Source organism: Neltuma alba, unplaced genomic scaffold (genome assembly GCF_004799145.2).
Source record: "Neltuma alba isolate B1F8T4 unplaced genomic scaffold, ASM479914v2 tig00005238_pilon, whole genome shotgun sequence".
NCBI lineage: Eukaryota > Viridiplantae > Streptophyta > Magnoliopsida > Fabales > Fabaceae > Neltuma > Neltuma alba.
Genome location: NW_021634030.1, coordinates 72260 through 89683, shown reverse-complemented (window position 1 = coordinate 89683; position 17424 = coordinate 72260). Strand labels below are relative to the sequence as shown.

Genomic DNA, 17424 nt, shown 5'->3' with positions numbered 1-17424 from the left:
TTCCCTATTTTTTTATCCTATACCTATTAAAATAATTATTTTTAAAAAATAAAAATAAAAATAAAAATAAATCTGGACTGTCTAGATCAGATCTGGACGGTCCAGAAGGGTGATGAGCACCCAATACAAATCCATATATTGGAAGAACCAATGAACTTGACACTACTTGGCTAACATGACCAGCTTGTCTAGGTGCTTCAAAAGCTTTATTTCCTAGCCAATAAGAGCATTCCTTTTAAGAAGGCCAATCCAAAATTTTGATGATGCCAAAACCAATTATGAGCACAAAAAAATCATAGTTTACCTCATAAGCTACTGTTACTTGCTTTTCAATTACACAACTCTGGTTCTTTTATAAATCATTCTCAACATGTTCCACCCAATATATTAAAAAAAAAAAAACCTTAGACCCCTTAAAATTTAAGTGTAAAGTAGCATTCAGCATCTTTATGTTATTTTTTTAATACTTCCAATACCTTAATTTTATTTATAATGCATCCAATACTCTAAACCACATATAAGATTAGGATGATAGATGTAACTAAAAACATAACATCACACTGCTGAATATACCATAAATTAGATCAGACTACTTTCCTAACATTTATCCAAATATGTGCCTGCTTTTCATAGACTTGTACATGAAACTATTAGCATTTCCATTCCATTCAAATTTATGAATACTGATATTCATGCCAAACAAATACAGTTCAACTGTTGAAGGTATTTGGATCAACAAAACATGATTTCGTGTATTCATTCACGAGTTGTGTGAATTGCTGCATATTTGACATATATATCGATATATACACTGATGATTATTATCATCTTCATCCCCATTCCAGTTGCTCTTCACCTTCGGACCAGTTGGCCCTTCCTCTCCTAACACTTCACTCGGCAAACTATTCACAATATTCTCCAAAAACTTCTTCAGCTTCCCAGGCAACCATTTAACTTTCTTAAGCTCTTTTGCGATGTCATAGCTTATTACTGGACCCCATTCTCTAAAATAGTTCAGCCATGGCGGCTCCACTATCTGCGATCCCAAATACTTTACAGAAATCACTTCATACCCCACTCCCATATCCATTATTATTTTACTTTTCGAAGTAATATTGGTCCCTTGATGGTGGACCCCTGCTTTGTGGTAAAGCGCATGGCCATGGAGCGAAGAATAAACGATGGGTTTGTTTTTGTTCTTGAATTCGAGCTCAGAGGAATCAACCCAGATACCACCACTGTGTTCTGAGAAATATACTCTTTGGAGTTCTCCATTGAAATTGCTTACTCTTAGTGTCACATGTTCCCAATCCCCGACGTGTTCGCCAATTTTTCCCAATGAAATGGTGACGAACTCTACTTTTACTCTTTCTGGTCCATTGAATGGGTAGTATACCCAAAACGCTATGTCTGTGAATGACCCACCAAACATTGGTTTTATGTGCAGATATGCTTGTGAGCTTTGCAAGTCACCCCTTTTAACTCTTTCCTTGTTGGCTTCATCTACTGGAAGATCCAACCAATAGGACCCATCATTGTAATGATCCTGAGGAAGATTTGTGCCATTTGGTTGTATTGGGACAGGATGTGATTCACGTCCTCTTCTATAGAGTAGCCCCCCATTTCCAAAAAACCAATTTACAGAGGAAGGGAGGTATTCTTCATCAGGATGTAAGTACATTATTGGAGAGTAAGCTTGTACTATTGCTTGAATTTGTTGTAGATTGGGCATAGAGGCTAAGTTTAAATTGGCGTTTTTCAAACAGGATATAGATGGAAGACTGTTATTTCCACCATTTTGAGCTAGAAATGTACCTACAGGAAGTCCTTGAGCTTTGGTCCCTCTGTTGCTTGGTCTTATTTCATAAATATTGAACTCATTGGAGTCACTGGATGCTCCTGGTCCCCAAATCCAATTATATGTCTCAATTTGATCAGTAAGGTCTGACCGGACACACCGAATTTTATCGAGGGAAGGCTTGTACAGTGTGGTGGTCACAAGATGGCCTACTGCTTTATAGCCATCAGGAGGAGTTGGTAACCAAAAGTAAGCTGGGCTATTTTGACTAAATTGCGTAGAGTTGCTGCTCCATATTAGTTTGTAGTTAAGTGGTTCCTTTAGTGCTGGCTGACTGGTTGAAGAATTATCTTTGGCCACAAGAACCCATCCAAAAAGAGGCTTGTTGTTGGGTTGGCTATAGTAACCTAATATAGAGAATCCTTCTGGTAGTCTTGTTGGTTCAAAGATTGTGGCCCCAAGATTATCTGGACCACCTTCATAAGATGTCCATACTTTGTTGAATGTTGAAATTTGAGCCACTTGTATGTCTCCCAGTTTGATGATCCCACTGGCAAATCCATCACCTGCATGCAAAGGAGTAATCCATCACCAATAAAAATTGGCTAGACAAAGAGTAGCATATAGGTCATATCTGATAAATTTTGACAGCATCTGGCATATCACAGTACTTCAGATTATAGTTGAACCTCACATATTTTGCCCAAAAGAAACGAACTAACTATCACGTGTTCAGGATATGATATAACTCTTTTATTTTTTTCCCCCCTTGCCAACAGATACAACTGTTTTTGAAGTATCAATGCTTTGCAGAGAGATACTACAAATGTGGAACATGAATCGGTTGTGTTCTATGGTTATGTTTGGTATGAAGTATTAAAAATAAGGGATAAGGATTGAGATTGAGGTTGAAAACATATGTTAAAAGGATGCTTAATATGAGTGAACACAGCATAAACAGTTGTATCCTTTTAACATATGTTCTCTCTTTTGAACAAGTAATAGAGAGGAAAAGAGAGGACAGAATGATGACAAAGGTTATTTACCTGGTGGCCAGACTGGTGTTGGCGCAGGAAGCTTGAAAGTTGCGTCAATGGGAAGTGTTTGATCTTTCTTGGAGATACCCTTTGCACAAGAGAGAGTAAGACAATTTCCCAGCTCTGTTTTTATCACAAGAAGATCGAATCCCAAGGCATATAAGGAGAATATTCCTTTGATATGTGCTAAATGTGACGGTAAAAGCTATGTAAGGTCATTGAATTAACAAATTTATGTGTGGGAACAAAACGACGTCCCAGTGACGTGCCGTTCAAGGAAGCCGTTTTGTTTCTACAGCTATTCTTCTAGGCTTCATGGGATACGATCATTTATTTCTTGATGGAATGTATGATTCAACTGATTTAAAACAAGCATCAGGCATCTAATTATCATGAATTAGAATATTCATTTTATTCTATGACATAGTGCGTAATATGCAAGTAACCAGATAAAACTGAAGTTTGAAAAAAAAAAATCGTCATTCCTATGGCTTAATTATAAATATGCATGTCTCATTGTTCATTTTAATTTGAATGTTTTATTTAGCTTCTTATTAACTAAATCATAAATTCAAAACTTTATAGAAGTTTACCAACATTAAAGGAGAAAATAGCTAACCTACATCAAAGAAAAGCTAATAGATAACGTATTTTATTATATTATCTTTAGGCTAGTTTTTAACTTTTTATCACTAAATTGAATTCGTTTCATTCACTAATTATAAATTTTTTTTATGATATTTATAGTATGATTGCAATCATTTTTCAATAATGTCAATACTTTTATTTTTATTCTTGAATTGGAGTAAAAAAATTATTTACCTTCTTAATAATTCATTTTTATTTTGATATTTTATGTTATTATTTTTGTTATGTAAATAAAGCATTCTTTTTCCCTGTTTTTAATGTTTATCATCATTTCATGTCGAATTAATATATTTGTATAAATAAATTTGAAAATGTGTAAAAACAATAAAAAATTTGAAGATTATGTTATGATTTATTTGTTATAACAAATTCCAACAAAAGTTAGCATGTAAAAGTTAATATCATTTCACAATTTTTTTCTTATGTTCATTTTTTTTTTTTACCCTCACATAGCCTATGCCTAGAAATCTCAAAGAAAAATAACAACATACACCAGAAGCGTATAGATCCAAGAAAATTAGGAGACATAACAGGAAGGGAAAATGAAAAATTAGAAAATTTTACAGAATCTCACCTGAGAATGCCTTAAACTTCCCTGCTGCATCTTTGGCCGGTAGCCTCGCCGCCTCATGAGCTGCCCATAGAAACACAGACAATACAAGCCCTAAAACTATCATATTCATCATTTTCTTCTTCATCGTTCTCCAAACCCTATTTTCTCTCTCCCTTCACATATTATCAACAAAACCCATAAGCTAGCCTCTCCTTCTGTGTGTGTGTGTGTGTGTGAGAGAGAGAGAGAGAGAGAGAGAGATTAGATTTCCTTACGTCCTTCCCTTGTTTTGGCAAATATGTGTGTGCATATATACAAATATGCTTGCATGCATATATATATATATATATATATATATTGCTTGAACCATATGGGAATATAAGTACATTATTGAACTGTGTTTAGTATATTCTTCTCTCTCGTTTTCTTATGCGTTTTCAGTGATGATATCAACCAGCAGCTTTTCTTGGAAACGACGTATGTCGAGTACTGAGAGAGATACTTAAATGAAATATATACAGTATAAATCAATAAGATTACATTTTTGGTTTTTTTTAGATTTGACATAATGCATATCCTCCTTCAATCATAAATACAAGACCAATTTTATAATATAAATTATACTGTAAAATGAGTTTTATATTTGACACAGGAAGATACATACTTTTACGACGTCATGAAGCTCCAAGCTAATCCGTTAAACTTTGTTTTTGACTATTAACCTTAGTGGTTGAAGAAATAACTAATTAAACTATAATAACGGGAACTTCTTGTGTCAAACAAATATTCGGCCATGTAGGCAAATGACATAGAATAATTACTAGAGCTAGGAAAACAGGCCGCCCTGCAGGACTGGCGGGCTTAAAAGAACCGGCCATCCAGGATCGTAATTTCAAAAATACCCTAATTTGCTAAGACTGGCCTGCGGACTTTCAATCCGTTTTAAAAAAAAATTATTTTTCATATTTCTGACATGTTTTATCAAAAAAAAAATAAACTAAAGAAATTACTAGTAAAAAACAGAAATATGAATAAAATTAAGTCATAAATATAAAAGGTCATCATATCTAAATGTTCATCAACATACAAAAAATCTAAAACATCCATTAGACATAACAAGTCAATAACATTAACATCCATAAGTTCCATTAAAAGTAGACAAATGCTTTCACTAAAAAAAGAAAAAGTGGACAAACACTATCATAACTATCATCAATTGTAAGAATATTTGATTGTGTTTCACTAGTAATAGGCTCTTCTTAACTTCTAAAAATATCAATGATTTCTTCTCAATACTATTTAGCTATTATGGAGTCTAGTATGTTTTCTTCTGTATTTTTGAATTGAATTTTTTCCCACCAATAAGTTTATTTAAAAGTATCAATGCTAAGTTTGTTTTAGAGGTTTCAACTTAGCAACTACTGGGGATTGATTCTATGTTGTCTACTTACTATCTCCGGTCCTAATTATAAGACCATGTACAGGGTCTTATAATTAGGACCGGAGGTAGTATTTCTTTTTTTTTCTCAGGTTTTAGTTGTGAAAATCACTTTGCTACACAGTCTTATGGGAAGTTTTAAATATCTTAGCACTTTGGATTGATCCATAGTATCCTTTTAATGAGCTAACTATGTCATCTTTTTTTTTTTTTTTTGCTTTTGTTCAGAATGGTCACTTTTGGTTTTGTCTAGCTCACTTGTCTAAATCTATTTAAATATAAAGTAAAAATTTTGATATAATCACTATAGAAAAAGTGTTAACTTATTCATTAAAATTTTATAACATATATACAAATTGATACATATCTGTTTGTTCAATCATTAAAATTTTTGTTTTAATACAGGGAATATATTTTGTTTATTTTAATATATAACTGTTGATTCAAATAAATATAAATTTGAAATCTGATTTAAAATATGGAGAATATATTTTTATTTATTTTAACATCATTAAATGCTGAGGTATGAGCTAAAAGTGAATGAAAGGCTGAAAGTAAAACTTAGAGAGGAAGAGTATGTCAAATGTTAGGGACTTAGGGTTTGTTTGGTTGGAAGGAAGGGGAGGAGAAGGGAGGAAAAATGAGCCCTTACCCTCATTTGGTTAAAAATTTTGGAGGGGAGGGAAGTCAAAATATCCCCTCCACTCCCCCCTCCCACCCCCCATTTTAGCTTCCCTCCAAATTGGGGGATTTTGAAGGAGAGCTAAAATTTTAGACCATCATACCCTTATAGTTTTTTTAATATTCCACTACTACCCATTAAATATATTATTATAATATTTATTTTAAATAAAAAAATATATTATCCTAAGTAAAAAATAAAAAAATATAAATTATTATAATTAAAAAAATATTATAAAATAATTAATTAAAAATAAAAAATTATTTAAATAAAAAATTATAATATTATAAAATTAATTGTTTTTTATAAATATATTATTTATTAAATATATTTTAAAGCTGAAAAAAGGATAGCCTAAAGAGAATAAAATTTCATTTTTCTTAGAGCATATAAAATTTGTTTAATTATTTCAAATATATTATTATATTAATTAGAATAAAAAATTACTGTACCAATTTTTTAATGCACATATTAACATGGTAAGATTGAATTTTCATTAAATTATATAATTTAAATTAAGATGTAAATTAATTTATATAATATATCAATAAAAAAATATAAACTAATATGTAAGGGTAAAATGGTAAATTGCTTATTACTATCCATTCCCTTCTTTTTTTGAACCAAACAAGGAATCATTGAATATCATTCCCTTTCTTTTTTCTGAATCAAACCAAATAAGGTGAAGATAAAACCCACCCTCCCCTTCCCTACCCCACCCTCCCCTCCTTCCCCTACCCTCCCCTCAAACCAAACATGCCCTTACATTAGGGTCAAGAAAAAAATATAAATTAAGAAAAAAAATTACTGTTGACAGGCTTAAACGGGCCGGTCTTTTTATTTTTCAGCCCTACAGGACTGGCCCTTTTAGATCCAAATTTCCTTTAGAGATCCCAAATTACAAGTCTAGCCCTCAACTCAAATAGGCTTAAATGGGTCGGTCCGACGGACTCGACTCGTTTTTTCGGTTCTAAATTAATTACGGATCTGCAGGGATCTCAATGACTCTTCCGACCCCCCACAATTCATAACAGGAAGAATTTGCCGTGACGGTAACGATGACGATGATCTCCAACAGAAGTATTCAAGTTGAAGGGAAAACCAGAAGGCGATATGCGCTTGGTGACGTGAAGTGAAAGTAGCTTAACCGCGGAGAAGATTATACGTAAGTTTTTTAATGGAAAATTATCTTATAAACAAAGGGAAATTACGGAAGCATACACTTCATTCTATGTGACATGCAAGGAGCTCTATTTTGTGTTTGGTTTAATAGATATTTTTTATGATAAGGGGTTCATGACCAAAAAAAAAAAAAAGAAGCTAAAATATATTTTTAATCTTTTAATTTTGTACAAGATTTCAATTTGGTCCCTTAACTTTAAAAAGTATACTTTTAGTCTTTTAATTCGAATTTTTTTAAAAAAAATGATGACATTAAAATCTTAAATGTTAATAATTTTTTAAATGCTAACATATTAAGTTTAATTTTCAAGACATCCATAATTATTGCAAAAAATCATCATCGAGTCCTAATAATTTCAGGATTAAAAGACCAAATGTATACTTTTTAAAGTTAAGGAATCAAATCAAAACCTTGTATAAAGTTAAAGGATTAAATATATATTTTAATAAAAAAATTAAAAACTTACTAGAGGTTTATTTTAAATATTTTAGAAAGTAATGACAATTACGCTTAGCTTACTCAAAATTCAAATTCAAAGTACTTATATGTATTTTCACACTTTCAATATATATATATTGTCATGTCCTATAAAGCTATGGTAGAAAGCTTGTGATAGAATAAAATGAAACAGTCAATAGAATGGAATGAAAGGTTCCATTATTTAAAAGGTTTATATTCGTGAAGGAGTTATTTCACTCGATTATTATTTTAAGATTTAATTGATGTAATATGAAATTGACTGGAGTAAAAAAGGATACAACTATGTTTTTTTAATTTCAGACTTATTAGCTAACTCAGAAGGAAGATTGTTATGAGTAATTTTTTTTTTTTAACCTTTCCTTCCTATATGATAATTTGGTAAGAACATCTTAAAAAATAGTAATAATAATCGCCGCTGCGTCAGATTTATTCATAATTATTTTTTTTGTACGTAAGCTTTTGTTATCAAATAAAAAATTACATCGGTGATGTTTGCAACTGAACACTATTTAAATATATATATATATATATATATATAAAACATATTACTCCTCTGCTCGTTAATATAGAACCTCTTGTTGAGTTGATTTTGTTTCTAAATATAAGATATATTTCTTATATTTATCAATATTTTCCTAATTACCCATATAAATACTCCCTCAACCATAATCAAGTAAAATAAAAAAAGAGGAAGGATATTAACAAAGATGATTATAACGTTTTAGGAAAAACATGTTATATTTTTTATAATTAACTTACATACCTAACTTTCTTAATCTAATCAAATTAGTTAAATATATTTTATATTAAGGACTAGATGAGTATAAGGTTTTTATATGGAGCATTATCATTGGTTTATACAGGATGGGAAGGGGAAGGACTGTGATGATGCTTTTTGTCGTTAAAGCACTCAATTAAACTAGGTCCTAATTGATTTGTAGTTTAGGATCGACCTAGGTCATTACTTCCAAGGAGCAATTTATGGGTTTCTTTAGGTAAAAATTCAGGTGATAAAAAAAATGCAATAAATTGGACCTAAACTAAAATGCAAAATTCTAATCCTAAATGGAAAATGCAAATGTCCTAAAATCTATATGAAAATTAAATTAAACTAAATAAATGCAATGCAATTTTTGGGGGTTTTTTGGAGGAAAATAAAAATAATGAATAAAGAAAATTAATCAGAAAGCAAAGAAAATTAAGAAGTAAAAATTCAGAGATTTCTCTTCAGGTACGGTAGAGGGGACAACTCAGGATTCGCATGGATTTAACTTTCATAACCTTAATCAGTTAATTAGACCAAAGGGAAGTGATAAGAGAGTAGAATTAATAGACTTAATTACTTACTTGAAACAAAGGGAACCCTCAATTTCAAAAGCCCTTAAACTATTAGAGAACTCATAACAGTATAAGGTTGGTTAATTAAGCTTATTAAAACCAATGAAAAATAACCCAATTAATTCTGGAAATTATGTTTGAAATTATCCAATTAAACAATTAGACAATTAACCAACTTAATCAAACAATTAAGAGGCAAAAGAACCCAAATTTTGCAATTCAAACCACATTGATAATTAAACTCATAATGAAAACTCAATTATAAATTCAATTAACAATGCAAAGGTTCTAAACATAAATTCCAACAAGTGTCTCAACACAAATAAAATCCAAATATCAATCCAATCCAAGCATAAAGATGACAATCTAGAACTAAATTGTCTCACAAAATTACAACTTAAAATTATTTAAAACTAAATAAATTCAAGTCCTTGAATTAAAAAGATAAATGGAACATCACTCCCTTGTGGTCTTCAAGTGCTAGCCCAAGGCTCAAGTCTCCTTCATGCTCCTCCCAAGTTGCCTCCCTGTAAGCTTAAGCTGCCATCAAAATGTCTCCTCCTCCAAGCTTAATGACGTGGAGAACGGCCATGTTGGTGAGGAAATTGAAGAACAGTGGCGTGCGTCCTTGGCGTGGTAGTGAAGAGAGGTATTCAAGATACTGAATTCCCAATGATTTGAGAATGTATCATAGGCTATTCAAAGGCGGTGAGAGGCTTGACGTGAACGAGGGGGAGGAGAGAGTTGGCGTTAAAAAATGATGTACGTTCGCGTTGAATGGAGAAGGATTAAAAGGTATGATTTGGCGGTGGGTGAATGGTATCCGTGCGTCCTCAATGGAGAATGGAAAGGAGGTCCCTTTTGGCGTGAATATCTCCTCCAAAAATAAGGAAAATCTTATAATGAGGGAAAAGGAAATTTTTATGGATCCAAAGCTCAAGCCCATTAGTAATTAATTGACCCACTTGATATTAGCCATTGGATTGTGCTTAGATTCCAAGAAACAATCTTGCATCATTGGATTTCCTATGTGCCCCTTTCTTGACCTACAAGAATTTAAGTGCATCCATTAATGTAGATTATATCCAAATATAATCAAAAATTAAATATTAAATCTGCACAAAAATTAGGCAAGAAAGTGCAAAACTTTCTAAAAATGATGTTTCTAAAAATATGAGACTTGTTTTCAAAGAAATAGGAAAAATTAATTCCAAGTCAAAAATAGGAAAGCACAAAATATTCATATTTTCAATCCAAAATCTCAATTTTTATGCAAAATCCAAAAATCAACCAATTTATTCAATAATGCATAAAAAGTCTAATTAAGCTCAAAATTATCATTTAAATCCTGAATTATTGTGGGATAAAATATATAAAAATTGGGCTTTATCAGACTGCTCTGCAAGAATTATCATTAGTTTAAACTTTAAACAATATTATGAATATAAAAATATTTATATAAACACAAATCAATTTTAGTAGCCTTATTTTTTCCCTTCACGGAATGGTTCATCTCTCACTCAATCAGAATATTGCTTCATCATCGAGTAAGGGGTTGGGTTTCAATAAAACTGAGTCATTTGAAATTTCTGAAAAATAGTAATTAAACTATTCATAAGAAACAATACATTTACAAGTCTTGTAATCAATGAACAACTTCATCTCCATTCCAATTGTTCTTTACCTTTGGACCAGTGGGTCCTTCCTCTCCTAACAGTTCATTGGGCAAGCTTCTCACCAATTTCTCCAAAAGCTTTTTCAACTTCCCAGGCAACCATTTCTCCATCTTCTTCAGCTCTTCTGCAATATCATAGCTTATCTCTGGACCCCATTCTCTGAAATAGTTCAGCCATGGCGGCTCCACAATCTCCGACCCCAGATACTCAGCAGAAACCACTTCATATCCTACCCCCATGTCCACTACCAAATCACTTTCCGCAGTATCGTTCCTAAGTCCAACACTATTAGTCCCTTGAGGATTGAGCCCTGCTCTAGGGTAAAAGGCATGGCCATGAAGTGAAGAATATATGACGGGTTTGTTTCCATTCTTGAATTCAAGATTGAAGGAATCAACCCAGGTACCGCCACTGTGTTGCGAGAAATATACCTTTCTGAGTTCTCCATCGAAATTGCTCACTCTTAGTGTCACGTGTTCCCAGTCCCCCACATGTTGGCCAATTTTCCCTAGTGAAATAGTGATAAACTCTACTTTTGCTCTTGCTGGTCCATTGAATGGATAGTATACCCAACAGGCTATGTCTGTGAATGTTCCACCAAACATGGGTTTTATGTGCAGATGTGCTTTTGAGCTTTGTAAATCACCCCTTTTAACTCTTTCCCTGTTGACTTTGTCTGCTGGAAGATCTAACCAATAGGAGCCATCATTGTTATGATCTTGGGGAAGATTAGTGCCATTTGGTTGTATTGGGGTCGGTTGTGATTCTTCTCCTCTTTTATAGAGCAATCCTCCATTGGCGAAAAACCAGTTTACAGAGGAAGGGAGGTATTGTTCTTTAGGATGTAGGTACATTATTGGAGAGTAAACTTGGACTATTGCTTGAATTTGTTTTAGATTTGGCATAGAGGTGAAGTTAACGTTGGTGTTTTTCAAAGAGGATATAGCCAAAGCACCAGTAATTCCACCATTTTGAGCTAGAAATGTTCCTACAAGAAGTCCTGGAGCTTGGGTTCCCCTGTTTCTTGGTCTTGTTTCATAGAGATTGAACCCATTAGAGTCACTGGATTCTCCTGGCCCCCAAATCCATCCGTATGTCTCAATCTCATCAGTGAGGTCTGACCGGACACATCGAACTTTGTCCAAGGAAGGCTTGTCCGGTGTTGTGGTCACAACATGTCCTGCTGCTATATAGCCATTCGAAGGGCTCGGCTGCCAAAAATAGGCTGAGCCATTTTGATTGACTTTTAAGGACTTGGTGTTCCATATCAGACTGTAGTCAAGTGGTTCCTTTAGAGCAGGGCTACTAGTTGAAGAGTTATCTTTGGCCACAAGAACCCACAGAAAAGGGCTTGTTGTTGGGTTGGCTATAACAACCCAATATATAGAATCCTTCTGGTAATCCTGTTGGTTCAAAGATTGTAGCACCAAGATTACTCGGACCACCTTCGTAGGATGTCCATACTTTGGTAAATGTTGAAACCTGCGCCACTTGTAGCTCACCCAAATTGATGATCCCACTAGCAAATCCATCACCTACGTACATGTAAAATGATAACAATCCTTCCTCATTGTGACAATATTTGACATAATTAATACTTACGTACGTCAAACTGTACTTAAAACCTCACGTATTTTGTCCTAAACCGGAGTACAATCTGTGACACATGGGGTGCTGGGCATGTTTAATATATGAAATAAGTTTGTTTCTGGAAGTCTAAATGCTTTGCAGAGAGATGCTCCAAATATGGAATATGAAGCTTAAGTGTGTTTAACAAGTGTTCAAGACCTGTGCCAAACTTGTTCTGTTATGTAATTATTCATAATTGCTCTGCGTCTGTTATGTTCTGCATCTTTGCTTTTTCTTTTTCGAATGTATCTTTGCTTTTAAACAAGAAAGGGGGAAAAAAATAGTATATGAAGATAATAATTATTACCTGGTGGCCAAACCGGTGTTGGAGCAGGAAGCTTGAAGGTGGTATCAATGGGAAGACTTTGATCCTTCCTGGCAAGACAATTCCCCATCTCTGTTTTTGATCAAAACGAAAATTGAATCCAAAGGTAAGCTGAATAAAATGGTCTTATACAATAACTACGGAATTTGCGAGGAGCATATTCATTTCATGACAGAAGAAGTTTGAGTGAAAACAAAAGGGTCGGCCTAATTGATGATGTGTCGTGCAAGGAAGCCATTTTATCTCTATATGCATATAATTTTCTCTTTCTTGCCGTTCTTGTTAATGCTACCTTGTTAACCTAGAATCCTTCTTCAACATGCATGATTTTTAATTTGAATGCTTGCCTCTGATTTAGAACAAGCGTGAAAGGGATCATATTATAAATAAGTAAAATAAGATGCAGGATTTTCAATTTGGGGACATGTCCTTTTGGGGGTTTGTTAATGAGGATATATCTGACTATGTAAGAAAAGACATACACATAAGTAATTGCTTGCCAATAAACTTGGATTTCCAAGTTGCCATTCGTAACGAACTAATCCTCCAATGGCTCACTTTCTTGTGTTTTTCATTTTATTCTTGAAGGACTCAAACATCTCATTTTAAGCCACCATCGTTAAATACTCTCAAGGAATATTTCCTTTTGGTTAAGAAAATCAACTGCGAATTATTTCTTTTTGGTCATATACAAATATCATGCGACATAATTAAAAAAAATTTTAAAAAAATGAAAATGAGAGAGGGACCGAAGACGAACACGTGATATCCCTTCCATCTATCCCCGACCTTTCTACCTCCTCCAATGTCAATCCTCAAAGCCCACACGATCTCATCTGTCACTTGTTTCCCTTAGATTTGAATGTCACCCTCAAACGATCTTAACCTTATCCCTAACGGCCAACCATCTGACAGAATCGTTTTCTTCTTGAATGCTTTGCAATTATGGGTGAAGATAGGGTAATGATGTTCTGGAACCACGAGATCAGATTGGAAGGATTCTCTTGTGTCCATTGCAGAGAGAGGTCCGATGAGGCATCTGAGTTATTGGTTTTGAATGAAAGAGACTAAAATAGATGGCTTATTAGAACCATCGATTTCGAGGCATAAATGTCGGCAACTTGCTTAGAAGCTTACCCAAATGAGTGGAAGGAATATATTTAACATTATTGTCAAGCTCTTGCTAAGTAATCAGTTTCCAATTGACAATTCTTACAATAGGAAAATATATATATATATATATATATATATTAGCAATGGAGATCCCACTGATGCAGAACATTTTTCTTGCTTGAGTGGTCTTCGGGGCTTCTTTATGATCAAAGATGAAATGGTCAATGGTGATGATTGAGTGGCGGCAGAGAAGAACCAGGGAGGAATTACAATTTTTTCAAGTTTTTTTCCTCAGTTATAAATTTGACTTCAAAAAACAGTAGTGAGACGGATGCCATGTGCATGCTAGCGTTGGATTTTAACATTAGATTTTCATTCATGTAGGTTGACATTATTATGATTTTTCAACTTTCGGACAACATTGTTTCAAAAAAACTTCTTGATATCTGCAACTCTTTTATACCATAACATAAATATATAAGTATATAAATATTAAAATGGTCCCTAATCAAATTCTTCACATTCTCTCTAACCATCCATCTTAATTTTTTTTTTTTTTTGCCAACAATAATTCATTCCATAATAAGTCAATATTACAGAGTTTTGTGAGATCACCATAAAACAAAATAAATATCAGTCTACATTAGTTTCGGCATTACATAAATCAGATTCTATAAGCTTACGCAAAGAAGTTGATGGCCTCATCACCCAATCAGTCGGGTAAGACCCAGCCAAAGAGACTCTAGCTACAGAATTTGTCTCTCTTGGGATCCAGCAACACTAGTGGTTCCTTTAGACGGTATCTTGAGAATTGTAGATTTTCAAGAATAAAATAATTCCTCCAACCTGGGATAGGGCGTTGTTGTTTAAACAGTTAATCAGAGTTTGATTATTTGATTCAAACAGCACCTCATCAAGATCATTGCCATATGCATAATTCATAGCCAATTGTAGTGCAGCACCTCCAGCCATCAAACTTGAATGTGCAGCAATTATTCTAGAAGCTCCATCTAACACCCATCCATTAGAATATATAGCAGCAATATCATTATCAGGAGCTAATGCACAGTCCACATTAATTTTGATATATAGCATTATCACGTGCAAACTCTAGTTTGCTTTGCCTTCACTCTTCTTTTCAATCTCCTCATTAATAGCATCCATAGCATTATTCCGACTTTTAGTAGTCCAGTATTCCTGAATCAGATCCTCTGCTTGTTTAAAGGTAAAGACAGGACCAATGGTGACATTCTAATATAAGAACCTGTTTCTACTCTTCTAAATTGACCAGAGAATAGAGGCCGGGACAGCCTTTTGCCATTGAGACAGTAGCAAATAGCAGAGGCAATGATTAAACTAGCAACAAAGTCCATTCGAGTATAAACATCAAAATTAAAGGTAATGAGGCTTCCAAACCAGGTTAATTTCACCCAATCGCATTCAAAAAATAAGTGCTTCAACGGCTCGCTTTTCTCCTTGCAAATAAGACATAAATCCGACATGCTAACTTTCCTTTTGCACAAATTTTCAAAGGTTGGAAGAATATTTTGCATCACCCTCCGAAGAAAATTTTTAATTTTACTTGGTACCTTCAACTTTCATAATTCTTTCAAAAAATTCTTTAAAGGATTATTGGAAGGACCTTGTACATTGCAAACAAGATGAGAGCCATTCATTTTTGCAATCTTATAACCCTCCTTTACCACATAATTGCTCCTTTTCCCTGCAGTCTACAGCCAGCCATCTTCTCTATTAGAAAAGCTTATAACAGTATTCAAGATGGCTCTTTTTTCAAAATCACAAATGCAATTTTCAATGAGAGAAAGATTCCAACCATTAGGAGACAATAATTCAGCCACTGTAAGTTTTCTCATATGTTCCCAAGGGCACTCAGAAAGAAGATTCTTACCCGGAATATCAGCCAGGCAAGGATCGCTCTATAAACATGTCATAAATGTAATTTATTCTTATATACGTTACTGCACGCCTTACGTTGTTGTATAACAAAAACGTTATTATACGGGTGTGTGTTTATATGTGTGTGTGTGCGTGTGTGTAGAGAGAGAGAGAGAGGTGGGAGCCCATATATACGTGCGTGTGGGTGTATTTAAGAGTGTGCGTGTATTTATGTATGGCGGTAGAGAGAGAGGTGGGAGACTATATATGTGGGGGGATAAATGAAGATGCGTTTAATGTATCTAAAGGCAAGGAAGCGTTACATTGAGGAAGATTGTTATGGAAATATAAAATAAATATTGATTATTTAATAAATGTAATAAATAATAATATTTGGGTATAGAATGTAAACTAGGAAAAGTGACAAAAAAAGTTACAAATTAGTAAATGCTAAAAAAATGTTAAAAAAAATTTATTATCATTTGTAATTTCAGTGTTGTAAACACCGAATAAAATATTGTTACCAAACGTAGTTATATAATATTTTTTCATGGTATTTTTTTGCAATAGTGTTTTTACACTCTTTTTACATTATATAATTGAGCTTTTTTATATAATATTGTTTTTATCTTTTTAGAAGCCCAATAAAAAATAAACATTATAACATAAAAAATATATGCCCAAAATTAAAATAATTTTTCTAAAATAGAGAGAAATCGGGACATCCCGTGCCATGAACACCTTACTCGAATTATATATTTATATATTGATTTTATATCTTTCTAGATAATTATTGTTTTAGTATCATTTTCATTAAATGTTATTTCTTTGACATTTAATATAAGATCTATTTAACTAATTTGATTAAATTAGAATAATTAGGTAAGTTAGTCTATTATAAGAAGTATAATATATTTTTTTCTAAAACATTATAATAATCTTCTTAATATCCTTCCTCTCTCTCCTATTTATTATGGTTGAGGGAATATCAATATATATAATTTAGAAAAAATTGATATCTATGAGAGTTAAGTCTTATTTTTAAATTCAAAATTAATTTAATAATTAGGGCATATATTAAGGACTAAAAGAGTAATTTTTTTTTAGTTTTTTTAATTTTGTAGTGTTAATTTATTAATTACTTTAGAGAAGGCTATAAATTCAACTACCAATTTATTTATGGGTCAAAGTATAAAAATACCCATAAACTTATACCAAAAGTACAACTTCCATCATAATCTTTTTTGAAGTGCAAAAGTACCCATAAACTTATAAAATTAAAGCAAAAATGACATCGCCATTAAATTTAACTAACAATTGTTAGTTTTTATAGTAGGGCCCACGCTAATGTTATTAGAGTACCGAAATCCCCCTAAATAAAAGAAACAAAAAAAGGACGAGATGCAAAAATATCTATAAACTTTTAGTTCAAGTACACTAAATACCATATGTTTGTTTTCACAAGTGCAAAAGTACCAATGATAGTTAAAAAAAATTAATTCTTTCAGTTTTACCCAAAAAAAAAACTCTATTAAATTTTATCATGCTATTATAATACTAATAATTTTATTGTTAACTTACACGGTTAGTCATCTAAGTTTACCAAGTTTTAACTTAGTTTCTTAAAT

General features: G+C 32.8%; 1 protein-coding gene and 1 pseudogene across 1 annotated transcript; both read right to left on the bottom strand.

Moving 5' to 3' along the window:
* Positions 1-760: 760 nt before the first annotated feature.
* On the bottom strand, positions 761-4181 carry LOC114747181 (uncharacterized). Its single transcript, XM_028935471.1, has 3 exons — positions 4058-4181; positions 2845-2958; positions 761-2364 (listed from the first exon to the last, which is right to left on the bottom strand). Exons 1-3 carry the CDS (start codon positions 4179-4181, stop codon positions 761-763), a joined length of 1842 nt encoding a protein of 613 aa, XP_028791304.1.
* A 6621-nt stretch (positions 4182-10802) lies between these two features.
* Positions 10803-12857, bottom strand: LOC114747180 (uncharacterized; annotated as a pseudogene).
* Between the last annotated feature and the right edge of the window lie 4567 nt (positions 12858-17424).

Coding starts and splice junctions, on each gene's coding strand:
- LOC114747181 (XM_028935471.1), bottom strand. CDS start 4,181: ATGAAGAAGAAAATGATGAATATGATAGTTTTAGGGCTTGTATTGTCT. Junction 2,959..4,057: donor GAAGTTTAAGGCATTCTCAG/GTGAGATTCTGT, acceptor TGATAAAAACAG/AGCTGGGAAATTGTCTTACT. Junction 2,365..2,844: donor AACACCAGTCTGGCCACCAG/GTAAATAACCTT, acceptor CTTTGCATGCAG/GTGATGGATTTGCCAGTGGG.